Source organism: Nerophis ophidion, linkage group LG19 (genome assembly GCF_033978795.1).
Source record: "Nerophis ophidion isolate RoL-2023_Sa linkage group LG19, RoL_Noph_v1.0, whole genome shotgun sequence".
NCBI lineage: Eukaryota > Metazoa > Chordata > Actinopteri > Syngnathiformes > Syngnathidae > Nerophis > Nerophis ophidion.
Window position 1 is genome coordinate 8,550,549 of NC_084629.1, and position 27,537 is coordinate 8,578,085.

The 27,537-nt window shown below is 42.1% G+C and overlaps 1 protein-coding gene across 4 annotated transcripts in view; it reads left to right on the forward strand.

Moving 5' to 3' along the window:
• frmpd4 (FERM and PDZ domain containing 4) overlaps nt 1–26,147 on the forward strand; it is a 167,574-nt gene extending 141,427 nt beyond the window's left edge. For 3 of the 4 annotated variants that reach the window (XM_061879082.1, XM_061879083.1, XM_061879084.1), the window contains 11 exons: nt 1,275–1,382; nt 5,734–5,865; nt 12,759–12,878; nt 13,037–13,173; nt 17,320–17,446; nt 17,610–17,699; nt 17,827–18,009; nt 18,094–18,214; nt 18,280–19,233; nt 19,575–20,741; nt 24,959–26,147. In XM_061879082.1, the coding sequence (XP_061735066.1) occupies nt 1,275–1,382; nt 5,734–5,865; nt 12,759–12,878; nt 13,037–13,173; nt 17,320–17,446; nt 17,610–17,699; nt 17,827–18,009; nt 18,094–18,214; nt 18,280–19,233; nt 19,575–20,741; nt 24,959–26,091 (4,272 nt within the window). In that variant the 3' untranslated portion in view covers nt 26,092–26,147. Of the gene's footprint in view, nt 1–1,274; nt 1,383–5,733; nt 5,866–12,758; nt 12,879–13,036; nt 13,174–17,319; nt 17,447–17,609; nt 17,700–17,826; nt 18,010–18,093; nt 18,215–18,279; nt 19,234–19,574; nt 20,742–24,953 lie in introns of all 4 variants that reach the window. The other variant, XM_061879085.1, reaches the window with a different exon arrangement.
• Nucleotides 26,148–27,537: the final 1,390 nt, after the last annotated feature.

Here is a 27,537-nt window from a genome sequence, read left to right on the forward strand (position 1 = left end):
CCTACTAATATGCGCCACATTGTGAACTCACACAAAAGAAGAATGATAAACACGTTTCCGGAGAAAATCCTCACAGTAACACAACATAAACGCAACACGACAAATACCCAGAATCCTTTGCATCCATTAAACTTCCTGACTATATTATACACCCCACGAGCACCAAACTCGCGGGGGGGGTTGTTGCTCGCGGGGTGTAAAACATAGTATATAGTATATGTCCGGTCGGCACGCAAATATAGCATTCCGTGAATGGCGGGCGTGATGACGTTCAAGAGGACGCAAATAGCATTCCTTGAATGGCAGGCGCGATGGCGTTCAAGAGGACGTTAAGAGTAATATCATCACGGCACGCCCTTAATATTGTAGTCCGAGTGAAAATTTGCCTCTCCCGGACATTGAATTCCGGAATCTCCCCGCAACAATCTGGGGGGTCGGCGATTTTGCAGCTGAGCCGCATCAGAGTTGCCATAGAGCTGCATGCGGCTCCGGAGCCGCGGGTTGCCGACCCCTGATATATACATATATATATATATATATATATATATATATATATATATATATATATATATATATATATATATATATATAGATAGCCCGGCCAAATTATTTTAACTGCGGCACCCGAGTCAATTAGTTTGGGGACCACTGTCATAAACAGTTCACAGAAAAGGTCGTAAAACAGTTCAAAGAAGAGGGCCCTGGAGGGGAGTCAGGTCCTGCTTCCTCTTCGCTTTGTAGATCTCAGGTCAAGATAATAATAATGTTTAATGTTTGTCTGATCTTGAATGGGATTGTGCTGAAAATTGTAATTTTCCTGGAGGAACTCTCCTGACGGAATAAATAAAGTACTATCTAATCTAATCTAATCTATCTAATATATTTCTGTTGATTACAATACATCAAAGAAACAGAACACCTCCATGTTGCTTCCCATCCTACATAGTGGAATGTTACAAGCCTTCTTGGTAGGATCAAAGACAGCTTTGTCTTCTCGCCGGGAACTCAAGGCAACAAAAAGTTTTGTGATAACTTAGATACAATTATTCCAACAACCATGTTCAAGATCTCCAGGGTCATTATATTTTGCATAAAGAGCTCTACTGATGCTCAGAGGCGAAAAAGGTCATGAGTAAAAGTAAGACAAACCAACTACATTAACCATCTTTTGAAATGCATACGCATTAAAACAGTTCCTCTTTTTGTTTTTCTTTTAAACGTTTTCTCCCTGAGGACACTTTTCTTTAACTGTTTTATTTTCATTCCACTCTCAGGAAACTGTGAAGGACAACTCTCTTCTTTTTATGCCAAATGTCCTGAAGGTCTACCTGGAGAACGGTCAGACTAAATCGTTTAAATTTGACAGCAACACTTCTATCAAGGTAGGTGGCAAACATCCAAAGTGGCGTTCACTCTATAGCAGGGGGGTCAAACTCCTTTTCATTAAGGAACACATCACAGTTACGGCTACTTGTAACAGTGAATAATATGTGAATATAAAGGATTTGCTTCATGGTATTAATACTATGCACTTGATTATTGTTTATATATATATATATATATATATATATATTAGTACCCACACTCTTTTACTATGAAGCCACACTGTAACACCTGGCGCTTGGCATTGTTTTACTGAAATAAGCAGGGGCGTCACGATCACAGCACCCACACACCACCGCTCTCATGTACGCAATATATATATATATAATATATACAATAATATATATTATGTTATTTATTTTTTGACACACAATGTAAAAACAACATACATGCAGAAAAAAACGCTGGCAGTCGCCATAATTTTACCGTCAAATTTACAGTGGTTTTTACTGTAAATGGAAAGCTGTTTTTTTACAGTAAAATCTGGCGACTCTTTTTTTACCGAAAATTTTACTGTCATTTTCACAGTGTACAATTAGATTAAATAGCTTGTTTTGAGTTCATAAGTTAAGCAGATTCACTGTATTGCCAAAAGTATTTGGCCACCTGCCTTTACTCACATATGAACTTGAAGTGCCATCTCAAGGGATTGTCCAAAAATGTTTTGGTATCCTGGAGCATTTAAAATTAATTTCACTGAAAATATCCATCCATCCATCTTCTTCCGCTTATCTGAGGTCGGGTCGCGGGGGCAACAGCCTAAGCAGGGAAACCCAGACTTCCCTCTCCCCAGCCACTTTGTCCAGCTCTTCCCGGGGGATCCCGAGGCGTTCCCAGGCCAGCCGGGAGACATAGTCTTCCCAACGTGTCCTGGGTCTTCCCCGTGGCCTCCTACCGGTTGGACGTGCCCTAAACACCTCCCTAGGGAGGTTTTCAGGTGGCATCCTGACCAGATGCCCGAACCACCTCATCTGGCTCCTCTCGATGTGAAGGAGCAGCGGCTTTACTTTGAGTTCCTCCTGGATGGCAGAGCTTCTCACCCTATCTCTAAGGGAGAGGCCCGCCACAGGGCAGACGAAACTCATTTCGGCCGCTTGTACCCGTGATCTTATCCTTTCGGTAATGACCCAAAGCTCATGACCATAGGTGAGGATGGGAACGTAGATCGACCGGTAAATTGAGAGCTTTGCCTTCCGGCTCAGCTCCTTCTTCACCACAACGGATCGATACAACGTCCGCATTACTGAAGACGCCGCACCGATCCGCCTGTCGATCTCACGATCCACTCTTCCCTCACTCGTGAACAAGACTCCTAGGTACTTGAACTCCTCCACTTGGGGCAATCAATCAATGTTTATTTATATAGCCCTAAATCACAAGTGTCTCCTTCTTCACCACAACTGATCGGTACAACGTCCGCATTACGTTCGCCTGTCGATCTCACGGTCCACTTTTCCCCCACTCGTGAACAAGACTCCTAGGTACTTGAACTCCTCCACTTGGGGCAGGGTCTCCTCCCCAACCCGGAAATGGCATTCCACCCTTTTCCGGGCGAGAACCATGGACTCGGACTTGGAGGTGCTGATTCTCATTCCGGTCGCTTCACACTCGGCTGAAAATAAAGGACCAAAAAAAACCAACAACCCCACATCATAATTCCTCCTCAACCAAATTTCACACTTGGCACAATGAATTCCCAAATGTAGCGTTCTCCTGGCAACCTCCAAACCCAGACTCGTCCCTCAGATTGCCAGATGGAAAAGCGGGACTCATCACTCCAGAGAAGTCGTCTTCATTGCTCTAGAGTCCAATGGCGACGTGCTTTTTTTACACCACTGCATCCAACGCTTTGCATTGGACTTGGTGATGTATGGCTTAGATCCAGCTGTTCGGCCATGAAAACCCATTCCATTAGGCTCTCTGCGTACTGTGCGTGGGCTAATTGGAAGGTCACATGAAGTTTGGAGCTCTGTAGCAACTGACTGTGCAGAAAGTCTCTGCACTATGCGCTTCAGCATCCGCTGACCGCTCTCTTGTCAGCTCACAGGGCCAACCACTTGGTGGCTGAGTTGCTGTTGTTCTCAAACTCTTCACTTTTCTTCTAATAAAGTTGACTGTGGAATATTTAGGAGCGAGGAAATTTCACGACTGGATATGTTTTACAGGTAGCATCCTATGACAGTTCCACGCTGGAAATCACTGAGAGCGACCCGTTCTTTCACAAAAAATTGTAGAAACAGTCTCCATGCCTAAGTGTGTTGTGTTCCGGTTCCTGGATCACATCTCGAGTTTATGTTTGTATCCTTTTTGGTGTTTTGATCATTTCTGGACTCTGCCGATCCCTTTGTTTGAGCACTTCCTAGTTCATATTCATCACCACGGCGATTTCATTTGTTCCACCTGCACTGGCGCCTGTCGCACACCTGTCTTTGATTATAATTTTGTATTTAAGACCGCCTGATACCTTAGTTCTTTCTGGACCAGGGGTCACCAACCTTTTTGAAACCAAGAGCTACTTCTTTGGTACTGATTAATGTGAAGGGCTACCAGTTTGATACACACTTAAATAAATTGCCAGAAATAGCCAATTTGCTCAATTAACCTTTAATAAATCTATATATTTTATATATATATATTTTTTTTTTATTTTTTTTTAAATGGGTATTTCTGTCTTTCATTCCGTCGTACATTTTTTTTCCTTTTATGGAGGGTTTTTTGTAGAGAATAAATGAAAAAAAACACCTAATTGAACGGTTTAAAAGAGGAGAAAACAGGGAAAAAAATGGAAATTTAATTTTGAAACGTAGTTTATTTTCAATTTCGACTCTTTGAAATTCAAAATTCAACTAAAAACAAGCTAATTCGAATCATTTGGAAAAAAAATTAAAAAAGAATTTATGGAACATAATTAGTAATTTTTCCTTATTAAGATTAATTTTAGAATTTTGATGACATGTTTTAAATAGGTTAAAATCATATCTGCACTTTGTTAGAATATATAACAAATTGGATCAAGCTATATTTCTAACAAAGACAAATGATTATTTCTTCTAGATTTTCCAGAACAAAAATTAAAAAAAAAATTAAAAAGACTTTGAAATAAGATTTAAATTTGACTCTACAGATTTTCTAGATTTGCCCGAATACATTTTTGAATTTAAATCATTATAAGTTTGAAAAAATATTTCACAAATATTCTTCGTCGAAAAAACAGAAGCTAAAAAATTTACTTGAACATTGATTTAAATTGTCAGAAAAGAAGAGGTAAAAATGTGTATGTTTAAAAATCCTAAAATCATTTTTAAGGTTGTATTTTTTCACTAAAATTGTCTTTCTGAAAGTTATAAGAAGCAAAGTAAAACAAATAAATTAATTTATTTAAACAAGTGAAGACCAAGTTTTCAAAATATTTTCTTGGATTTTCAAATTCTATGAGTTTTGTCTCTCTTAGAATTAAAAATGTCGAGCAAAGCGAGACCAGCTTGCTAGTAAATAAATACAATTTAAAAAATAGAGGCAGTTCACTGGTAAGTCCTGCTATTTGAGCTATTTTTAGAACAGGCCAGCGGGCTACTCATCTGGTCACCACGTTGGTGCTCCCTGTTCTGGACGTTTTGTTTGCTTCTTGCAACAGTTGAGTGTGATATTCTTGCCTTTTGTATGTACTTTGCTAAGTCTTAGCTTAGCTTCCGCGCGCTCTGCACGCGCTTCTATGGACTTTGAACTCGACTCTTGCTAACTGTTAGCATTTCGCTTTCTGTGCATTGGCACAACTTTGTTTTACCCTTTGTACAAGTGTTCTTGTGTTATATTTTTATATTAAAACAAGGTCCTACCTTAAATCCTGCTGCTCCTCATCCTGTTGCATCCGGGGGTGACAACTCAGTGCTTGATTTTTTACACCGAGCCAAGTGACTAGGGCACCTGATTCTCATCATTTGGACGGGTGACCAAATACTTTTGGCAATATAGTGTATTTAAGTATTTATTTATAATGCAATTTGTATGTGTTGTCTTATTAGGTAATAATAAGGTTTAAAAGATACACAATAGCTTTGTTCTGCCATAATGGAAAGAACGAATACGTTAAATAAAAAAACTTTTATTATTGCATATTATTTCGAAGCTTTTACGGGCCACATGCCAGATCCGTCCCTCGGGCCTTGAGTTTGACACCTGTGCTGTATAGGCTGAACTTTAGTAACCACTTGACCTTGGGGCTCTTTTTTGAAGTCAAATTATCGGTTGAACTTTGAAAAAAAAGTGACTGTTTTGAGAGCATTCTTTGTGGTGGTGTTTGACCTTTCCACCTTTTTTTTGAAGTATTTTTTTTCTATGTCTCTTTGAAAGGATGTCATTTCGACCCTGCAAGAGAAGCTTTCCATTAAGAGCATCGAACACTTCTCTCTGATTCTGGAGCAGCGAGCCGAAGGATCGGCCAGCAGGCTCATGCTCCTGCATGAGCAAGAAATGCTAACTCAGGTGGGATATTGTAGCACACGGATACTGTACATATACCAATTTTATTATAGTATGTCTTCTCACGTGACACTAGTATAGGAAGTACAGCTGGAAATGTTTTAGTCCCTGAAGATCTTGAATACAGTATATATTTACTATCCACTCAAAATGAGTCAACACCATTTCAAAAAGTTGCTAACACAGGTGGGTACACCTCCCAGTCGGGGACGTGCACATGATTATAGAGGGGCAGGGGCTCAAAGTCAGAAAAGGGCAGGAAATAGTTTTTTGGTCCTTTACACAATATGGAAAATAATGTAAAATTAAATTTGCTATTAGGAAGCTAACTACTTAGCTGTGTGTCCTTTGTAGGTAAAAGTGATTGCCATTTCTTTTGTGTCAACAAATTATTGTCATGAGTTAATTCACATTATCATAGCCTTGGAAGACATGAAAAGCAACAAAACACCGGTTTATTATTAGGCTATTTATTGTTAAAGATAAGCACTTTAATATTGAACATTGAACAGTGCAACATGAACTTCGAAAAAAATAAATAAATAAATACCCAAATGGAAAAAACTTCAATGTGAAAATCTGTCCTTCTTCCCTCAACTTGATGAAAACACCATCAAGTTGTAACTTATGGTCTTTCTCACTTAATGCTCGGACTAAACAACTGAAACGCAATACAACTTTATATCTAAACCTCTACTGTGAGAGAAATGTGATCCGCCGTAAACACAGTACATTTTATTTTGAAAATTAACCCGGTGTTTTATTTTGTATTTTGTACACTACTTCCTGTCCCGCAGGATCCGCTCTGCTCTGTGCGGATTTGACGCGCCGTGCTCAATTGATGCGCCGTGCTCCGAAGTCCGTCAAAGTCAGAAAAGGGCAGGACATTTTTTTCTTGGTCTTTTACACAATATGGAAAATAATGTCAAATTAAATTTGCTATTAGGAAGCTAACTACTTAGCTGTGTGTCCTTTGTAGGTAAAAGTGATTGCCATTTCTTTTGTGTCAACAAATTGTAATCATGAGTTAGTTCACATTATCATAGGCTTGGAAGACATGAAAAGCAACAAAATACTGGTTTCTTATTAGGCTATTTATTGTTAAAGAAAAGCACTTTAATATTGAGCATTGAACAGTGCAACATGAACTTCGAAAAAAAAAAAATACCCAAATGGAAAAAACTTCAATGTGAAAATCTGTCCTTCTTCCTTTAACTTGATGAAAACACCATCAAGTTGTAACTTATGGTCTTTCTCCCTTAATGCTTAGACTAAACAACTGAAACGCAATACAACTTTATATCTAAACCTCTACTGTGAGAGAAATGTGATCCGCCGTAAACACAGTGCATTCTATTTTGAAAATGAAACCGGTGTTTTATTTTATATTTTGTACACTACTTCCTGTCCCGCAGGATCCGCTCTGCTCTGTGCGGATTTGATGTGCCGTGCTCAATTGATGCGCCGTGCTCCGAAGTCCGTCAAAGTCAGAAAAGGGCAGGACATTTTTTTCTTGGTCTTTTACACAATATGGAAAATAATGTCAAATTAAATTTGCTATTAGGAAGCTAACTACTTAGCTGTGTGTCCTTTGTAGGTAAAAGTGATTGCCATTTCTTTTGTGTCAACAAATTGTAATCATGAGTTAGTTCACATTATCATAGGCTTGGAAGACATGAAAAGCAACAAAATACTGGTTTATTATTAGGCCATTTATTGTTAAAGATAAGCACTTTAATATTGAGCATTGAACAGTGCAACATGAACTTCGAAAAAAAAAAAATACCCAAATGGAAAAAACTTCAATGTGAAAATCTGTCCTTCTTCCCTTAACTTGATGAAAACACCATCAAGTTGTAACTTATGGTCTTTCTCCCTTAATGCTCAGACTAAACAACTGAAACGCAATACAACTTTATATCTAAACCTCTACTGTGAGAGAAATGTGATCCGCGGTAAACACAGTTCATTTTATTTTGAAAATGAACCCGGTATTTTGTTTTGTATTTTGTACACTACTTCCTGTCCCGCAGGATCCGCTCTGCTCTGTGCGGATTTGATGCGCCGTGCTCAATTGATGCGCTGTGCTCCGAAGTCCGTCAAAAACAGAAGCTGACACGTTGAATAATAGAATAATACAGCGTTTTTCTGAAATATTAACCATATTAGATGCTGAATAAGTGGACGGCGACTAGACCATAACACACAGGTTCAAGTTGCTCCACTGTCACGTCTCCTCAGGCCGCAGTTGGCTCTCTGTCCTCTCTCTCACTAGCCCTCTCTCTCTGGCAGAAGCGCTGGCTCAAACAACCCGGTATTACAAGAAAACGTGGAGTTTTTGTACCGCAGTTTTTTTTGTTTTGTTTTGTTTTTTTACATCCCTAACAGGAATTTATGAATGTTGTTTAAAGAAAAAAACAAACAAACAAACAAAAAAACACACACAAAGGCAGAGGGCACTTTTTAAGACGAGACAAAAAAGGGCAGGGGCAGGGACGGCATAGCTCGGTTGGTAGAGCGGCCGTGCCAGCAACTTGAGGGTTACAGGTTCGATTCCCGCTTCCGCCATCCTAGTCACTGCTGTTGTGTCCTTGGGCAAGACACTTTACCCACCTGCTCCCAGTGCCACCCACACTGGTTTAAATGTAACTTAGATATTGGGTTTCACTATGTAAAGCGCTTTGAGTCACTAGAGAAAAGCGCTATATAAATATCATTCACATGTGTGCACGTGCCAGCTCACAGTGGACATGCCTAAATAGTAAAACATTTTAAAAAGGGGTATACTTATATAGCGCTTTTCTACCTTTTTAAGGAACTCAAAGCGCTTTGACACTATTTCCACATTCACCCATTCACACACACATTCACACACTGATGGCGGGAGCTGCCATGCAAGGCGCTAACCAGGACCCATCAGGAGCAAGGGTGAAGTGTCTTGCTCAAGGACACAACGGATGTGACTAAAATGGTAGCAGGTGGGGATTGAACCAGGAACCCTCAGGTTGCTGGCACAGCCACTCTCCAAACTGCGCTAGGTTGTCCCCTCTAAGAAGTGAATATTGCCAGCATTATTGTTGAAGATCCAGCATAGCCCCTAATTTTGTAGCCGAGCAGCTCAATTTTTGTTTCAGCTGACATCGCATGGACAAAGGTAAGACCTTCTAGAGCAGGGGTAGGGAACCTATAGCTCTAGAGCCAGATGTGGCTCTTTTGATGACTACATATGGCTATCAGATAATTATATTTATATAGCGCTTTTCTCTAGTGACTCAAAGCGCTTTACAAAGGGACACCCAATATTTAAGTTACATTTAAACCAGTGTGGGTGGCACTGGGGGCAGGTGTGTAAAGTGTCTTGCCCAAGTACACAACGACAGTGACTAGGATGGCGGAAGCGGGAATCGAACCCGGAACCCTCAGGTTGCTAGCACGGCCACTCTCCTAACCGAGCTATGCCGAGTAACCGTGTAATACTCTTCCATATCAGTAGGTGGCAATCGGTATCTAATTGCTTTGTAGATGTGGGAAACAGCGGGAGACAGAGTGCAGGTAAAAAGGTGTCTAATGCTTAAACCAGGGGTAGGGAACCTATGGCTCTAGAGCCAGATGACTGCATATGGCTCTCAGATAAATCTTAGCTGACATTGTGAAGTGAAGTGAATTATATTTATATAGCGCTTTTTCTCTAGTGACCAAAGTGCTTTACATAGTAAACCCAATATCTAAGTTACATTCAAACCAGTGTGGGTGGCACTGGGAGCAGGTGGGTAAAGTGTCTTGCCCAAGGACACAACGGCAGTGACTAGGATGGCAGAAGCGGGAATCGAACCTGCAACCCTCAAGTTGCTGGCACGGCCACTCTACCAACCGAGCTATACCGCTTAACACGATAAGTAATGAATAATTCCGCTGGTAATCACAGTTTCAAAAATAACGTTCAAATGATAAAACATTCTCATGCATTTTAATCCAACCATCCGTTTTCTACCGCACCTGTTCAAGATGTCGCATTAATGGTAAGAAGTATTATATTTATTATTGGTTAACTTTTAGAATAACAATGCCGTTAAAAAGAATAAGAGACTTATTGTACTCTACAAATGTTGGTCATACTTAAAAACGCACGAATTTAGTTGTATTCAGTGTTGAAAAATGTTAAATGGCTCTTACGGAAATACATTTTGAAATATTTGGCTTTCATGGGTCTCTCAGCCAAAAAGGTTCCCGACCCCTGTTCTGGAGGAAAGTTCTGTGGTCTGATGAGACTAAAATTGATCTCTTTGGCCACAATACCCAGCAATATGTTTGGAGGAGAGAAGGCGAGGCATTCAATCCCAGGAACACTAGCACTACCGTCAAGCATGGTGGTGGTAGTATTAAAGTTAAAGTACCAATGATTGTCACATACACACTAGGTGTGGTGAAATTTGTCCTCTGCATTTGACCCATCGTCTTGTTCACCCCCTGGGAGGTGAGGGGAGCAGTGGGCAGCTGTGGCGGCCACGCCTGGAAATCATTTTTGGTGATTTAACCCCCAATTCCAACCTTTGATGCTGAGTGTCAAGCAGGGAGGTAATGAGTCCCATTTTTATAGTCTTTGGCATGAACTCAGAACCTACCGATCTCAAGGCGGACACTGTATGTAACCACTAGGCCACTTAGTAGTAATAGGTGTTTTGCTCTGGGCCTGTCTTGCTGCCAATGGAAGGGAGTAAATGGGACAATGAAAAAGTTGACAACCTAAAATCATCCGCCGGGAGGTTGGGTCTTGGGCACAGTTGGGTGTTCCAACAGGACAATGACACCAAACACACGTCAAAAGTGGTAAAGGAATGGCTAAATCCGGCTAGAACTAAGGTTTTAGAATGGCCTTCCCAAAGTCCTGACTTAAAGGCCGACTGAAACCCACTACTACCGACCACGCAGTCTGATAGTTTATATATCAATGATGAAATTTTAACATTGCAACACATGCCAATATGGCCTTTTTAGTTTACTAAATTGCAATTTTAAATTTCGTGCGAAGTATCCTGTAGAAAACGTCGGTATGATGACGCGTATGATTACGTGTGACGTCTCGGATTGTAGCGGAATTTGTTCCAGCCCAATCCCAGCTATAACTCGTCTGCTTTAATCGTATAATTACACAGTATCCTGGACATCTGTGTTGCTGAAACTTTTGCAATTTGTTCAATTAATAATGGAGACGTCAAAGAAGAAAGATGTAGGTGGGAAGCGGTGTGTTGCGGCTGCCTTTAGTAACACAAACACAGCCGGTGTGCCCTTGTTTACATTCCCGAAGGGGAAGCTTTACTATGGAACAGAGCGGTCAAGCGAACATGGTTCTCTACCACATGTCAACCGGAAGGTTTCGGTGAGAAAATTGTGGTAATGAGTCGGCTCTTACCATAGACATGAGTGGAGCTTGCGTCGTTCCCCGGGCGTTTGTGGTCCTCTCCAAGGTTCTCATAGTCATCATTGTCACTGGCGTCCCACTGGATGTGAGTTTTCCTTGCCCTTATGTGGGTTCTTCCGAGGATGTCGTGGTCGTAGTGGTTTGTGCAGTCCTTTGAGACATTTGTGATTCAGGGCTATATAAATAAACATTGATTGATTGATTGATTGATTAATTGATTGATTGATTGACGCCAGTCTCTAAGGGAAGTCACGGAAGCTGCATGGACGGCGCAAGCTCCGCTGATCTCCAATCCAATCCACTTTATTTATATAGCACATTTAAACAACAATAACGTTTCCAAAGTGCTGCACAGCCATGTTAAAACAATTGTAAAAAAAATAAAATAAAATAAAATAAAAAAAGTATATATATATATATTATGCTCCACCAATGACTGAATAAAAACAAAAAATAAATAAATATAAAACCAATAAAAACAATATAAAAACAAATATGATTAAAAACTATTTTAAAGGGTAAAATCAATTAAAACAGTAAAACAGAAATCAAAGTGTATAAAAAACACAGAGGACAACAGAGGACAGAGGACCACACAACTCACGTAGTGTTAAAAGCCAAAGAATAAAAGTGGTTCTTAACACGAGACTTAAAACACTCCACTGTAGAAGCAGTTTGAACATGGAGGGGCAGAGTGTTCCAGAGCTTAGGGCCGACCACAGAGAAGGCCCTGTCCCCCCTGGTCTTAAGTCTGGTCTTGGGCACCACGAGCTGGAACTGGCTCTCGGACCTCAGAGCGCGCGCAGGAATGTAAATTTGGAAAAGGTCCGAGATATATTGAGGTGCCAGTCCATGTAAAGATTTAAAAAAAAACAGCAATGTTTTAAAATCAATTCTAAGGTAAGAGGCGACTTTTTACCACAATTTTCTCACCGAAACCTGCCGGTTGACAAGTGGTCGGGATCCATGTTCGCTTGACCGCTCTGATCCATAGTAAAGCTTCACCTCCGGGAATTTCAAACAAGGAAACACCGTGTGTTTGTGTGGCTAAAGGCTAAAGCTTCCCACCTCCATCTTTCTACTTTGACTTCTCCATTATTAATTGAACAAATTGCAAAAAATTCAGCAACTCAGATGTCCAAATTACTGTGTAATTATGTGAAGAAAATGGACGGCTTTTAGCCGTATTTGGTGCCGAGCTAGTATGTCCCCTCCGACCAATGACGTCACAAACACACGTCTTCATTCCGCGACGTTTTCAACAAGAAACTCCGCGGGGAATTTAAAATTGTAATTTAGTAAACTAAAAAGGCCGTATTGGCATGTGTTGCAATGTTAATATTTCATCATTGATATATAAACTATCAGACTGCGTGGTCAATAGTAGTGGGTTTCTGTAGGCCTTTAAGTTCCAATTCAGAATGTTTGGCCTTTTCTGATTTAATGACACACTCCTTATCTTGGACTGATGCTCTAGGTGACAAAGCGGCCAGGGTCGAACAAGATGAAGTGTTTTTTCCGCATCACTTTTGTCCCAAAGGACCCCCTCGAGCTGCTTAGAAGAGATGCAATAGCATTTGAGTACCTCTATGTCCAGGTGAGTAACGATGCTTAAATATTACAGCTACTTCATGCTTGACATGTTTAGTTGCAGTCATCCGTGCTTGTAATCAGAATGTAGACTTTGGTAATGTGTCACTGAAATGTAACCTTTTATCCTCCCCCACTCTTTCTCTCTCTCTCTGACTTCTCCAGAGCTGTAATGATGTTGTGCTGGAGAGATTCGGGTCGGAGCTAAAATATGACACTGCTCTCCGTCTTGCTGCACTGCAAATGTATATTCTAACCATCAATACCAAGCAGTCGCAAAAAGTGTCCCTCAAGTACATCGAGTGAGTAGAATGGGTTTTACAACCATTACCGTAGCAGTTCTCACAGCTTTCTATCACTAAAATCCTTTGGAATACCTAGAACAGGGGTCGGCAACCCAAAATATTGAGAGAGCTATATTGGACCAAAAATAGAAAAAAACAGAAATGAAAAGCCGTATATATTCAATCAATCAATCAATCAATCAATGTTTATCTATATAGTCCTAAATCACAAATGTCTCAAAGGACTGTACAAACCATTACGATTACAACATCCTCGGAAGAACCCACAAAAGGGCAAGGAAAACTCACACCCAGTGGGCAGGGAGAATTCACATCCAGTGGGACGCCAGTGACAATGCTGACTATGAGAAACCTTGGAGAGGACCTCAGATGTGGACAACCCCCCCCCTCCCCCCTCCCCCCTCTAGGGGACCGAAAGCAATAAGTCTTGTAATGAAGGCAACACATGATGTAAGTGTCTATATTAGCTATACAAGCCTACTATCAAAATGACTACCATATTTTTCGGACTATAAGTCGCAGTTTTTTTCCTAGTTTGGCCGGGGCTGCGACTTATACTCGGGAGCGACTTATGTGTGAAATTATTAACACATTACCGTATAATATCAAATAATAGTATTTATGTATTTATGTAACGACTGTGTGGCGGGTTTGTTCTTCCAAGGATGCGTCGGCAAGAAAACAGCAAAGGTAAGATATAAACTATTTATTTAACTAATAAAGGGCTACGGAACAAAACACTGGAGCTAAATAGAAAAAAAAAAACACAAGGCGCTAGCATGGAGGCTAGGAATAATACACGGAAAAACACTGAACCTGGCACGAAGGCACACAAAAGGGAAAACAAACCATTAGCATGAGAGCTAGAATAAAACAAAGGTGTAGCGTGTAAGCTAGCTAGAAAATACATACGAAGCAGTCGTCACTTGTTGCGCGAAGGCAAATTAGGAACCCGGGATGAACAACAAAAAGGGGCGAGCTTAAATAAGGGAGGTGATTACGTGGATAGCTATGGTCAGGTGAACTAATGAGCTACCATGGTGACGGACTAAACAGGAAATAAGGATGTCAAACAAAAGAGTGATACCAAAAAGGAACAATAAACAAGAATATGTAAAGATCCGAACAGCGGATCGCAACAATTTAGCTCATTCACGTAAGAGACTAGACGTATAAGATTTCATGGGATTTAGCGATTAGGAATGACATATTGTTTGGTAAACGTATAGCATGTTCTATATGTTATAGTTATTTGAATGACTCTTACCATAATATGTTAACATACCAGGCACTTTCTCAGTTGGTTATTTATTCATCATATAACGTACAATTATTCAGCCTTTTGTTCACCATTCTTTATTTATTTTAAATTACCTTTCAAATGTCTATTCTTGGTGTTGGGTTTTATCAAATACATTTCCCCCAAAAATGTGACTTATACTCCAGGGCAACTTATATATGTTTTTTTCCTCCTTTATTATGCATTTTCGGCAGGTGCGACTTATACTCCGGAGCGACTTATACACCGAAAAATACGGTATATGTCGCAGGCTGAAGTAAAATCTTCGTTGACAGAAATGTTGAAATGGAATATTTATTCTAAACATTTTTGTAACATTAGAAACCATTACTAAATCAAAGGCTACACAGAACGTGAGATAACTCCTGAAAATTACTGGCTTTTTTGTGGCCAAAGGTATAGATGTGTGTGTCCAAGCTAAACGAAACGGCAGGCTGGAATTAATACAATATTTGGCAAGATGGGTAATGTTTGCTGTGGTCTGAAACAACATGGCACACAAACGACTATCCGAAATGCAGCCAATATTACATACAGATAATGGGTCCTGAGACATGCAAAACTAAATTTTATACAAGGAGGATAAAAGGCCATCATTTGTCCCCACATGACCATTGATGGAGAAATACAATAGAGAATCACATTTACGCACTACTGGGCATTGTACAAAACGGTTTATTTTCTGGCCCATTTAAAAATCAATAAACCCGCATCAGCAATTAAAACATATCTTTAGTGGTACTGTCAAGATTCAAATTGCCAAAAACATGATAAACGTGAAAAAATTAAGAAATAAATAAAATATCTGAACTCACATTTCATCGGTTGGCTGACATTGTCTCACAAGTTGTAGTTTTTCTTTAAATATCCTTCTTGAAAATGGCCTTGCAAATGTATGTGTTGTCTTGTGTAATTAAAAAAGATGCAGATGAGGGGTGTTGGCTGAGTTCTTAAAAGTTTACTCCACAGCGTGCTCATCAAAAAACATCCAGCCTGCCGGCATGTCTACATTCAACATTCTAAACGGGGCTACTGCCTCGCTCTTCAATACTGTGGCATGCTGGGTAATGGAGTTCTTATTTGACCTCGATCTTAATATCACAATATATTTATCTGTCTTTGGCCAGCTAAAAAGCCTTACCGACAACTCGTAATCTGATTGGCTATCGCAACTGTCTGTCAAATGTTTGGGTCCGTTCACTTAGAGCAGGGGTCACCAACCCTTTTGAAACCAAGAGCTACTTCTTGGGTACTGATTAATGCGAAGGGCTACCAGTTTGATACACACTTAAATAAATCACCAGAAATAGCCAATTTGCTCAATTTACTTTTAATAAATAAATCTATATATATGAAAAAAAAAATGGGTATTTTTGTCTGTCATTCTGTCGTACATTTTTTTTCCTTTTACCGAAGGTTTTTTGTAGAGAATAAATGATGAAAAAAACACTTAATTGAATGGTTTAAAAGAGGAGAAAACAGGAAAAAAACAGAAAATTAAATTTTGAAACTTAGTTTATCTTCAATTTTGACTCTTTAAAATTCAAAATTCTATCAAAAAAAGAAGAGAAAAACTAGCTAATTCAAATCTTTTTGAAAAAATTTTAAAAAATAATTAATGGAACATCATTAGTAATTTTTCCTGATTAAGGTTAATTTTAGAATTTTGATGACATGTTTTAAAATCCAATCTGCATTTTGTTAGAATGTATAACAAATTGGACCACGCTACATTTCTAACAAAGACAAATCATTATTTCTTCTAGATTTTCCAGAACAAACATTTTAAAAGAAATTCAAAAGACTTTGAAATAATTTTAAAATTAGATTTTAAAGATTTTCTAGATTTGCCAGAATAACTTTTTTGAATTTTAATCATAATAAGTTTGAAGAAATATTTCACAAATATTCTTCGTCAAAAAAACAGAAGCTAAAATTAAATTGAAATGTATTTATTATTCTTTACAATAAAAAATAAATTTACTTGAACGTTGATTTAAAGAAGAGGAAGGAATTTAAAAGGTAAAAAGGTATATGTGTTTAAAAATCCTAAAATCATTTTTAAGGTTGTATTTTTTTCTCTAAAATTGTCTTTCTGAAAGTTATAAGTAGCAAAATAAAAAAATAAATGAATTTATTTAAACAAGTAAAGACTAAGTCTTTAAAATATTTTCTTGGATTTTCAAATTCTATTTGAGTTTTGTCTCTCTTAGAATTAAAAATGTCGGGCAATGCGAGACCAGCTTGCTAATTTAAAAAATAGAGGCAGCTCACTAGTACGTGCTGCTATTTGAGCTATTTTTAGAACAGGCTAGCGGGCGACCTGGTGCCCGCGGGCACCGCGTTGGTGACCCCTAACTTAGAGCCTCCGGCAGATTTCGTACAGCATGGCAACCAACATAAGCTAGCAGAATTCTGATTGGATAAAAGCTCTATAACCTAAAAACAACCGCGCTGTTTTATAACATGTAGAGAATATGAATACTTTCAGATATTTAGGGAAAGTAAATTAAAATTAAATTATCTTTAATTATGATCATGATTTCTGGTTATGTTAGACCAGCAGAGACGGGCATTGCTGGCCCTGACGGCACACCACTCTGTTCCAGAAATACCATCTGTAATTTCTCCCTGAAAAAAATCAGTCACCATGTAAATATTGTGGGATTTTAATAAGAATGAGAACCAAGCTGTTACTGTGCAGCGGAAAAGCAACATGAGCTGCTGGTGGGCAACCCAGATATTGAGCTGTTAGGGCAACATCCACTGAGCCAACATGAGGAGTATTTTGCCAATAGGATTGATTGACCTTCTGTAATGTTCATGAATTGTTTGTCCCTCAGGAAGGAATGGGGTCTAGGCTTGTTCCTGCCCCCTGCAGTGCTGTCAAGCATGAAAGAGAAGAACATCAAAAAAGCCCTTACTCACATCCTCAAAACCAACCAGAACCTGGTTCCGCCTGGTAAAAAGGTAACTGCTCTCTGTTATTGCCATGAATAATATCGTTTTCACGTACTGTAACATTTCCAAACTATTCTGTGTGATTGTTGTTAACAAGACATTGTATTGTTTTTAAAAAATATATATATTTGTGTCAATCATTGCTGACTATATCCAATGTTGTGTATTGTAGCTAACTGCCTTGCAGGCTAAGGTCCATTATCTGAAGTATCTCAGCGACTTGAGGCTCTATGGAGGCCGAGTGTTTAAGTCCACACTTATTGTGAGTGACACCATCCGTTATATTTCATTAATTTCCGGAACAGGCACGCAGCAGAACCAGATAAACGTGTCAGTTCATCACGCATGTGGAAGTGATAGCAGTGATGACTCGGTCTTTCTTTTCACAGCAAGGCGAGAAGCACACAGATGTGACTTTGCTGGTCGGGCCCAAATACGGCATCAGCCATGTGATTAACACCAAAACCAACCTGGTGGCACTTCTGGCTGATTTCAGCCATGTCAATCGCATTGAGATGTATGCAGAAGATGAAAACAAAGTCCGAGTGGAGCTCCATGTTCTGGACGTTAAGGTTGGACTCTGTTCTATTGTCTTAACCCAAAGCAATTTTTTTTTTTTTAGCTTATTGTCACTTTCTTATCTGCCACTCACACAGCCCATTACTCTGTTAATGGAATCTACTGACGCAATGAATCTGGCCTGCCTGACTGCTGGCTACTACAGATTACTGGTGGACTCTCGGCGTTCTATCTTCAATGTGGCCAAGAACACTGACAGTACGTGAAAAAAAACAAAAAGGTTCATTCCTTTCAATTTGTTTGACTTGTAGTCCTCTTTGCAGATCATGCTGCCAGGATAAAGCAGAACTACCAGCCCATTGAATGCACGTACAGCACGCCCCAAAAAGGATATGAAGACAGGAACAACCAGAGGTTCAGCCAAGACTTTTCAGACCCGGAGTTTGAATACTTGGAACATGGCAAATGTGAAGGTCCACCAGCCTACATGGCAGAGCCCCACCAGGCTCAGCACTCAATACATATGGCAGAAAGAGCAGAGTTCTGCCGGTTACCATGCTCACAAACATACCTTAATGTCCCAAGAACCAAAGACCAAGAGCCCTCTAGGAGTGCAAAAGTATCTTTCATATTTGGAGATCCTCCCTTAGACACTGTTAACCCCCAAAATCTCGGCTACCAGAGACTGATGGACGAAAGTTCAGAAATAATAGACAATCACAGCCCCGTGTACAGGCGTCTTGATGAGGACTACAAGATGATGGACGCCCTTGAAGACGGCGACGGGTATCAATATTCAACCAAACTGTTCGAGGAGCCGCTGCTGCACGATATCTGCTATGCAGAAACAACAGACGACGCTGAAGACGAGGATGACATCAGCTGCGAAGAGGACATTATGATGAGTGACATTGACAAACCTGCATTGCTCTCCCTCTCGGAGTCCAGTGATGACATCATTGACTTAACCTCCCTTCCACCGCCACCAGAGGGCAACGACGAGGAGGATAATGACGTACTGCTGCACTCTCTTAATCTGGCCATCGCTGCTCCTCCTCCTGGCTTCAGGGACAGCTCCGATGAGGAGGAGCACCAGGAGGCTGGGACTCAGGCCGAGGGGGGCCGCAATGATATCCCAGTGTCCCTCATAGATTCAGTGCCCGTCCGCAGAGCACAGAACCAGGGGGAGCCCTTCGACGAGGCTGTTGTGTCTACTTTGCAGGCACTTGAAGCCCTCGCTGCATCTGAGGAACCCGCACAGTCTGAGAACAACACAGGTTCCCCTTTCACTATCGTAACATTCATTCATTAACACACACCTCCACCTTTCACCTCACTCGTTTATTGCCGTTCTTTTTTCCAATAAAACCCATTTTGTTCTATATTTCCATTTGTGTGAGTTTCTTCATTCATTCATAACGTTACTGTCGTATTCATTTGTGCATATTTGTTGATTTTTCTTCCTTTGCACCTAAATGTTAGTGATCATACCAAAATAAATGTTGTCACAGAGAGTTCAACTACCATCTTTCCCATTCATTCATCCCATGTTGTACATATTTTTTTGATTCCTAAAATGAATTTGTTAATGAGGTATTATTCTTTCTCTGGCACACAGGTGTACAAATGTTACGAGCGTTTAGTCCCGAGTCATCAGATTCCGGCAATGAGACCAACTCGTCCGAGATGACGGAAAGCTCCGAGCTGGCCATCGCACAGAGGCACTCGGACAACCACCTGAGGATGCATGTCGGTGTCACGGATGTCTACCACACCACCAATGATGAAAAGACAGAGGCACTTGGCGATGGCGGAGCCGGGACTGTGCAGGAGAATCAGGTTGAGGAGCTCAAATCTGCTGCCACGGCTTCCTCCCAGCTTTTCCACTCAGATGGTGGTGAGATGGAGCCAGAGACGATGGAAATCAAATCGGTCAGTTATTACTTCACTAAGATGCACATTGGCTCACTTTTGAGCCGGCACGGAGGGAAACAGCGGGAGCCAGAGAACCGAATCCAAAGAGAGATGTGTAATTCCTCTGAAAGACGTCAGGTGACCTCCCAAGAGCTAGCTAAAGAAGAGGAGACGCATCTGGTTGGAAAGTACAACACGTTCACTGTGAGAGATTCCTATTATGTGAATCAGCTCGATCTGGGACGAACTCAACTCCAAGACCAGCATCGAAAATGGCTGCACAGAGCGCCCGGAAACAAAATGGACGAGACTCTCTCTCCAGAATATGTGAATGAGTCAGAGGCCTCCCACACAGACAGGTTGACAGTAAAGGGAGGGAAACAGGATTCGGATGAAAGAAGCCAACCGTCAAAAGCCCAACTCCGCTCTCCCTCTAAAGAACCGGAGGTGGCTGATACTTTACGGGACGGTGAGCAGCAGATTAAGAATACGCCGTCGGATCAAGATGTCACAAGACTGTACGAATACCACTTGAGCAAGCGCATGTCATCCTTGCAGAGTGAGGGGGCTCATTCTCTTCAAAGTTCACAATGTTCCTCCATTGACGCCGGCTGTAGCACGGGCAGCAGCAGTTGTGTCACTCCAATGGATTCCCCTCTCTGTGCTACAGACAACACACACATACTGTCCGAGTCCTCGCTAAAGGGGCTGAGTTACGTAACCTCTGCTGAGGAAAAGGCCTATGTTCCCATAGGCCAAAATAAGGAGCACACGCAACTGAGGAAGAACCATGCACCCAACAGTGCCGAGGGCGGGTTTGGAAATAGCCGGGACAGCAGTCACAGATTGTCTAAGATCAAAGAAACGACAGGTAAACCTAAGCAATATGTTGTGTACAAAATACAATCAATTTCGGATGCGACCCCGAAAGGGACAAGCGGTAGTAAATGGATGGATGAATTATCCATCCATCCATCCATTCATCATCTTCCGCTTATCCGAGGTCGGGTCGCGGGGGCAGCAGCCTAAGCAGGGAAGCCCAGACTTCCCTATCTCCAGCCACTTCGTCTAGCTCTTCCCGGGGGATCCCGAGGCGTTCCCAGGCCAGCCGGGAGACATAGTCTTCCCAACGTGTCCTGGGTACTTTCCCCTACCGGTTGGACGTGCCCTTAACACCTCCCTAGGGAGGCGTTCGGGTGGCATCCTGACCAGATGCCCGAACCACCTCATCTGGCTCCTCTCGATGTGAAGGAGCAGCGGCTTTACTTTGAGTTCCTCCCGGATGGCAGAGCTTCTCACCCTATCTCTAAGGGAGAGCCCCGCCACCCGGCGGAGGAAACTCATTTCGGCCGCTTGTACCCGTGATCTTATCCTTTCGGTCATGACCCAAAGCTCATGACCATAGGTGAGGATGGGAACGTAGATCGACCGGTAAATTGAGAGCTTTGCCTTCCGGCTCAGCTCCTTCTTCACCACAACGGATCGATACAACGTCCGCATTACTGAAGACGCCGCACCGATCCGCCTGTCGATCTCACGATCCACTCTTCCCCCACTCGTGAACAAGACTCCTAGGTACTTGAACTCCTCCACTTGGGGCAGGGTCTCCTCCCCAACCCGGAGATGGCACTCCACCCTTTTCCGGGCGAGAACCATGGACTCGGACTTGGAGGTGCTGATTCTCATTCCGGTCGCTTCACACTCGGCTGCGAACCGATCCAGTGAGAGCTGAAGATCCCATAATAGGATAAACTCTAAAAGTATGACAGATTTAATTATTTGCAAGTTTCTCAATCTTCTCTATACATGTTAGCTCCTCCCACAAGACAATCATTTAAGGCAGTGGTCCCCAGCCACTGGTCCAGGGACCGGAACCAGTCTGTGACGCATTTGCTAAGTGGCCGCACAGAGACCGGGACACATTTTCTCCTACGTAACTTTCGCCAGACACAACCATAAGCTTGTTCATAGATGTATTGTAAAACTCCTGATATGAAGTCGCCATTTGCTATATCTGTTAGATCTTTGTTACATGGTACAATGCATATGAATAAACATGTAAAAGGTGCCAAATTGTAGCCAAAAGCTAGGTTCCATCTGCAGTCCGCGGCAGGTTGATGACCTAGGATCAGGGCAGATCAGGAACAAAGTGACCATAGAAGTGCTAAATTGTTGCATATAATAATTGTGCTGGAGGAAAAAAAATAACATCGCCTTAAGTTAAAGTGCTGGTATGATTGCACATCGTCCTATTACAGAAGTAGAAAGCAATAAGAGATGTTTTTACGCATGGAAAATTGCACCTACAAAGCTGACATTAGTGTACATGTAGCTACGTATGAAATATTGCACAAAATATGAATACATAACTTTTAGAATGGAAATCCACAGAAATCTATTGATCTAATGAAAAGTATTTCAAGCTATCTTTAATATCCATGCTCTTGTCCCTGAATGTGATGCATCACCTAGAACCCACAGTCCTCAGCCTTTCCGGTAAGGTTTATTCAGGTGTACTGGAGAGCAGGCTACGCCGGAAAGTCGAACCTTGGATTCAGGAGGAAGAGTGTGGTTTTTGTCCAGGTCGTGGAACTGTGGACCAGCTCTATACTCTCGGCAGGGTTCTTGAGGGTGCATGGGAGTTTGCCCGACCAGTCTACATGTGCTTTGTGGACTTGGAGAAGGCATTTGACCGTGTCCCTCGGGAAGTCCTGTGGAGAGTACTCAGAGAGTGTGGGGTATCGGACTGTCTGATTGTGGTGGTTCGCTCCCTGTACGATCAGTGCCAGAGCTTGGTCCGCATTGCCGGCAGTAAGTCGGACACGTTTCCAGTGAGGGTTGGACTCCGCCAAGGCTGTCCTTTGTCACCGATTCTGTTCATAACTTTTATGGACAGAATTTCTAGGCGCAATCAAGGCTTTGAGGATTTATGGGTTGGTGGCCGCGGGATTAAGTCTCTGCTTTTAGCAGATGATGTGGTCCTGATGGCTTCATCTGGCCGGGATCTTCAGCTCTCACTGGATCGGTTCGGAGCCGAGTGTGAAGCGACCAGAATGAGAATCAGCACCTCCAAGTCTGAGTCCATGGTTCTCGCCCAGAAAAGGGTGGAGTGCTATCTCCGGGTTCGGGAGGAGACCCTGGCTCAAGTGGAGGAGTTCAAGTACCTAGGAGTCTTGTTCATGAGTGAAGGAAGAGTGGATCATGAGATCGACAGGCGGATCGGTGCGGCGTCTTCAGTAATGCGGATGCTGTATCAATCCGTTGGGGTGAAGAAGGAGCTGAGCCGGAAGGCAAGGCTCTCAATTTACCGGTCGATCTACATCCCCATCCTCACCTATGGTCATAAGCTTTAGGTTATGACCGATAGGACAAGATCACGGGTACAAGCGGCCGAAATGAGTTTCCTTTCGCCGGTTGGCGGGGCTCTCCCTTAGAGATAGGGTGAGAAGCTCTGTCATCCGGGAGGAGCTCAAAGTAAAGCCGCTGCTCCTCCACATTGAGAGGAGCCAGATGAGGTGGTTCGGGCATCTGGTCAGGATGCCACCCTAACGCCTCCCTAGGGAGGTGTTTAGGGCACGTCCAACTGGTAGGAGGCCACGGGGAAGACCCAGGACACGTTGGGAGGACTATGTCTCCCGGCTGGCCTGGGAACGCCTCGGGATCCCCCGGGAAGAGTTGAACAAAGTGGCTGGGGAGAGGAAAGACTGGGTGTCCCTGCTTAGGCTTTTGCCCCAGCGACCCGACCTCGGATAAGCGGAAGAAGATGGATGGATGGATGGATATATATATATACATATATATATATATACATATGTATATATATATATGTATGTATGTATGTACAGTGGGGCAAAAAAGAATTTAGTGAGCCACCGATTGTGCAAGTTCTCCCACTTAAAATGATGACAGAGGTCTGTTATTTTCATCATAGGTACACTTCAACTGTGAGAGACAGAATGTGAAAAAAAAATCCAGGAATTCACATTGTAGGAATTTTAAAGAATTTAATTGTAAATTATCGTGGAAAATAAGTATTTGGTCAACCATTCAAAGCTCTCACTGATGGAAGGAGGTTTTGGCTCAAAATCTCACGATACATGGCCCCATTCATTCTTTCCTTAACACGGATCAATCATCCTGTCCCCTTAGCAGAAAAACAGCCCCAAAGCATGATGTTTCCACCCCCATGCTTCACAGTAGGTGTGGTGTTCTTCGGATGCAACTCAGTATTCTTCTTCCTCCAAACACGACGAGTTGAGTTTCTACCAAAATGGATACATGGATGATACAGCAGAGGATTGGGAGAATGTCATGTGGTCGGATGAAACTAAAATATACATTTTTGGTATAAACTCAACTCGTCATGAAAGAATGAATGGGGCCATGTATCGTGAGATTTTTGAGCCAAAACCTCCTTCCATCAGTGAGAGCTTCGAATGGTTGACCAACTACTTATTTTCCACCATAATTTACAAATAAATTCTTTAAAATTCCTACAATGTGAATTCCTGTATTTTTTTTCCACATTCTGTCCCTCACAGTAGAAATTTACCTATGATGAAAATTACAGACCTCTGTCGTAATTTCAAGTGGGAGAACTTGCACAAACGGTGGCTCACTAAATACTTTTTTGCCCCACTGTATATATATATGTATGTATGTATGTATGTATGTATGTATATATGTATATATATATATAAATGTATATTATAGTCAAAGTTTCTGTGGTTAATCCGTCATACAGTGCTCAATACCTAGGGTAAAGCGGAATATACGTTAGGTCAGACAAAAACATAGAGGCTATATCATCCCTACAAGCCTGTTTCGCAGGTTTCCCTGCTTCTCTGGGGATTTGATTAAAATCCCCACATTTTTCAGCTGTTTCTACGGGTACATGCTAACACTTTATGCATGTACGGAATGTGTTTTTCTAAAATTATAATCACCACCAAAATGTAAATATATGTCCGTGTTTCTATTAATTGTGCAATGGAAACGTAGCCTTTGTATTAACAGTGACCGTAATTGCCTCAAATTTCAGGTGGCTGCTTAACGGTTCTTTTTCTTCTCCTCCTCCCCCTAGTGTAGCCTGCACACAGCAGTGGACGGTTGGAGAAGAGTCATCTTTCAGTCTCTGTCACGAGAGCAGCAACACCACTACAGCCATGTCACCATCGTTATTACAAAGCTGCACACAGCACAGTGGGCTAGTTTGCTCCCGACCAGAGTCCGACCCACATGCCTTGCTTTACCCCTCCAGCGCATCCTCCTGTGACGTTCTCAAAGGCAGCCTCAGGAAGCCACGCAAGGTTCACATGCACAGGAGAAGCTGGAGCACCCTAATGCAAGGCTCCAGGAGCTTCGAGGCATTGTTGGAGAGGACCAAAGCCACGTTTACGGGGAAGAGTGGTGGCCAGAGTTCAGAGTCCCAACATGGAACAAAAGTCCAGTGCGTATCGTATGCCAAAACCGTCCCCAAAAGTTTCTCCCATGGTTCAGTTGCCTCTAATTCAGCATGTGGAAGACTGCCACGGTCGCCGACAACGAGGCTGGATGCGGGTGCACTGAGATGCCACGGTCCGGTCACTTGCTGCTTCATTCGTAGACCGAAGAACGCAGAGCATGCTGACAGGGAGCCCTCCCGGCTCGTGTTCTCTGACAAGAGCGTCGCGGTGAAAGGCATGAACCTGGACGCGAGGTTGGCTCGTGTAAATTCAATGAAGGGCAAGACCTACAGCCTTCGCACAGGGTTTGCACTCGCACGGACGGACGCCTTGGAGATTGTTGGCTTGCTGCGTTCCAGTCACACGTCTAGAAGTGGCAACGCGCCGGCCGGCGAAGCTGACATGGCGACATTCTCCCAACTGCTCGTCACGCAAGCCAAAGTGCTGAGCGGCGCCTGCGGGCAGATGGCTGCGGAGTACGGCAGCCCGGAAGAGCTGTTGCTCACTCTGACCCACAGCTTCCACACACTCTGCTGCCTAACGCAGGCCTGCATGTCCTTAGCGGAAGGCCTGCGTGGCGACACGGAGCGGCGCGAAGTGGTATCCAAGGTGGACGGGGTTGTCATCAACTACGTGTGTCTGCTTGAAACCGCAGAGGCGGCTATGACCAGCGCCCTCGGCGACCCGAGCGTGGAAGCGTTGACGTATCAGTCTGCCAACATGTCGGCTATCATAAACACACTAATTCATTTCATGACCACACTGAGCATCAAGTAACCTATTGATTTTAAAGCCATACAAACGTACGGAGACCCTAAAGGGACATGGGGGGGGGGAAATGTTTTGCGAGATCTCGCAAAAGGTTTTTTCCTATGAACCGGAAGTAAAACAGACACATCGATGGTGAACCGGAGGTGAAACAGACACAGCGATAGAGGAGCCTACCCATCATCCGTGGGAGAAGTTTATTGATTCCTATTTTGCCTGTCCGGTTCACTGACATAGGGGGAAAAAAAATTGCAAGATCTCGCCAAACATTTTCTTCCTTCCATGTCCCCTTTCGAGGTTCCGCACAAACGAGACATGGGTGTGACCACAATGTGAAGTGCTGTGACAAAAAAAAAATATATTGCCTTGTGTACACACTATTTTATTAAAAAAAATTTAGAAATTAAATATATGATTCACAGAATTTTTAAAAGATGTAAGTAAGCCTTCTAAGATGCATATCCACCCAAGTATTTAAGAGTATATACTAATAATTATTACAATTATTTATAGATTTCATTACAGACTTCTAGATCATAAAAAATCACGATATCCTGTTTATAAAATGGAAAACTATATATTATGTTGGAGAAATACTGTGTACAGCTCTTGACAAATCATTGCACAGGACATCATCAAATTAAAAGAATGCACTTTTTCATGTTCTGGGTACTTACTTACAAGGACACTGTGTACACTTTCCTGTTATTTTTTTGACGCATTAAAGAGATAGCAAAATTATAAAACCTCAAACGAGTCTACTTTCTTATGTTCTCTCATGTTTTGTGGTCAAATTCTGTTTTGTTTTGGATTCATTGGGCACTCTTGTTTGTTTTGTCACCATGCCAACCCATCAGTTTTAACCTGTTATGTGTTCACAACTCACGCACCAGATTTGTCTGGACTCCCGCACCTGTCATCACTGCACCCTCTTTAAGCCTGTAGTTGCCAGGCAGTCAGCATGGCAACATCACCCTCTACCACCTCCTACACACCCATGTTACCCATGCCGATGATCCATGCTATTTCTCAGTCACAGTGAGTGTTTTCGTTTTTGTTGTCGATAGTTTTTCCTTAGCGCAAGTTTTAGTCTTCATAGGCAAGTTTTGAACCTCCACTGAGAGCGCCTTTTGTTTATACCCTTTGTTTTTGTAATATTTTTGAGTTAAGATTAAAGATGACATTACTTTCACATCGTTTCCGATTCAGTCGCTTTGCACCACGGAAAAACAATCAATCAATCAATCAATCAATGTTTATTTATATAGCCCCAAATCACAATGTCTCAAAGGACTGCACAAATCATTACGACTACAACATCCTCGGAAGAACCCACAAAAGGGCAAGGAAAACTCACACCCAGTGGGCAGGGAGAATTCACATTCAGTGGGACGCCAGCGACAATGCTGACTATGAGAAACCTTGGAGAGGACCTCAGATGTGGGCAACCCCCCC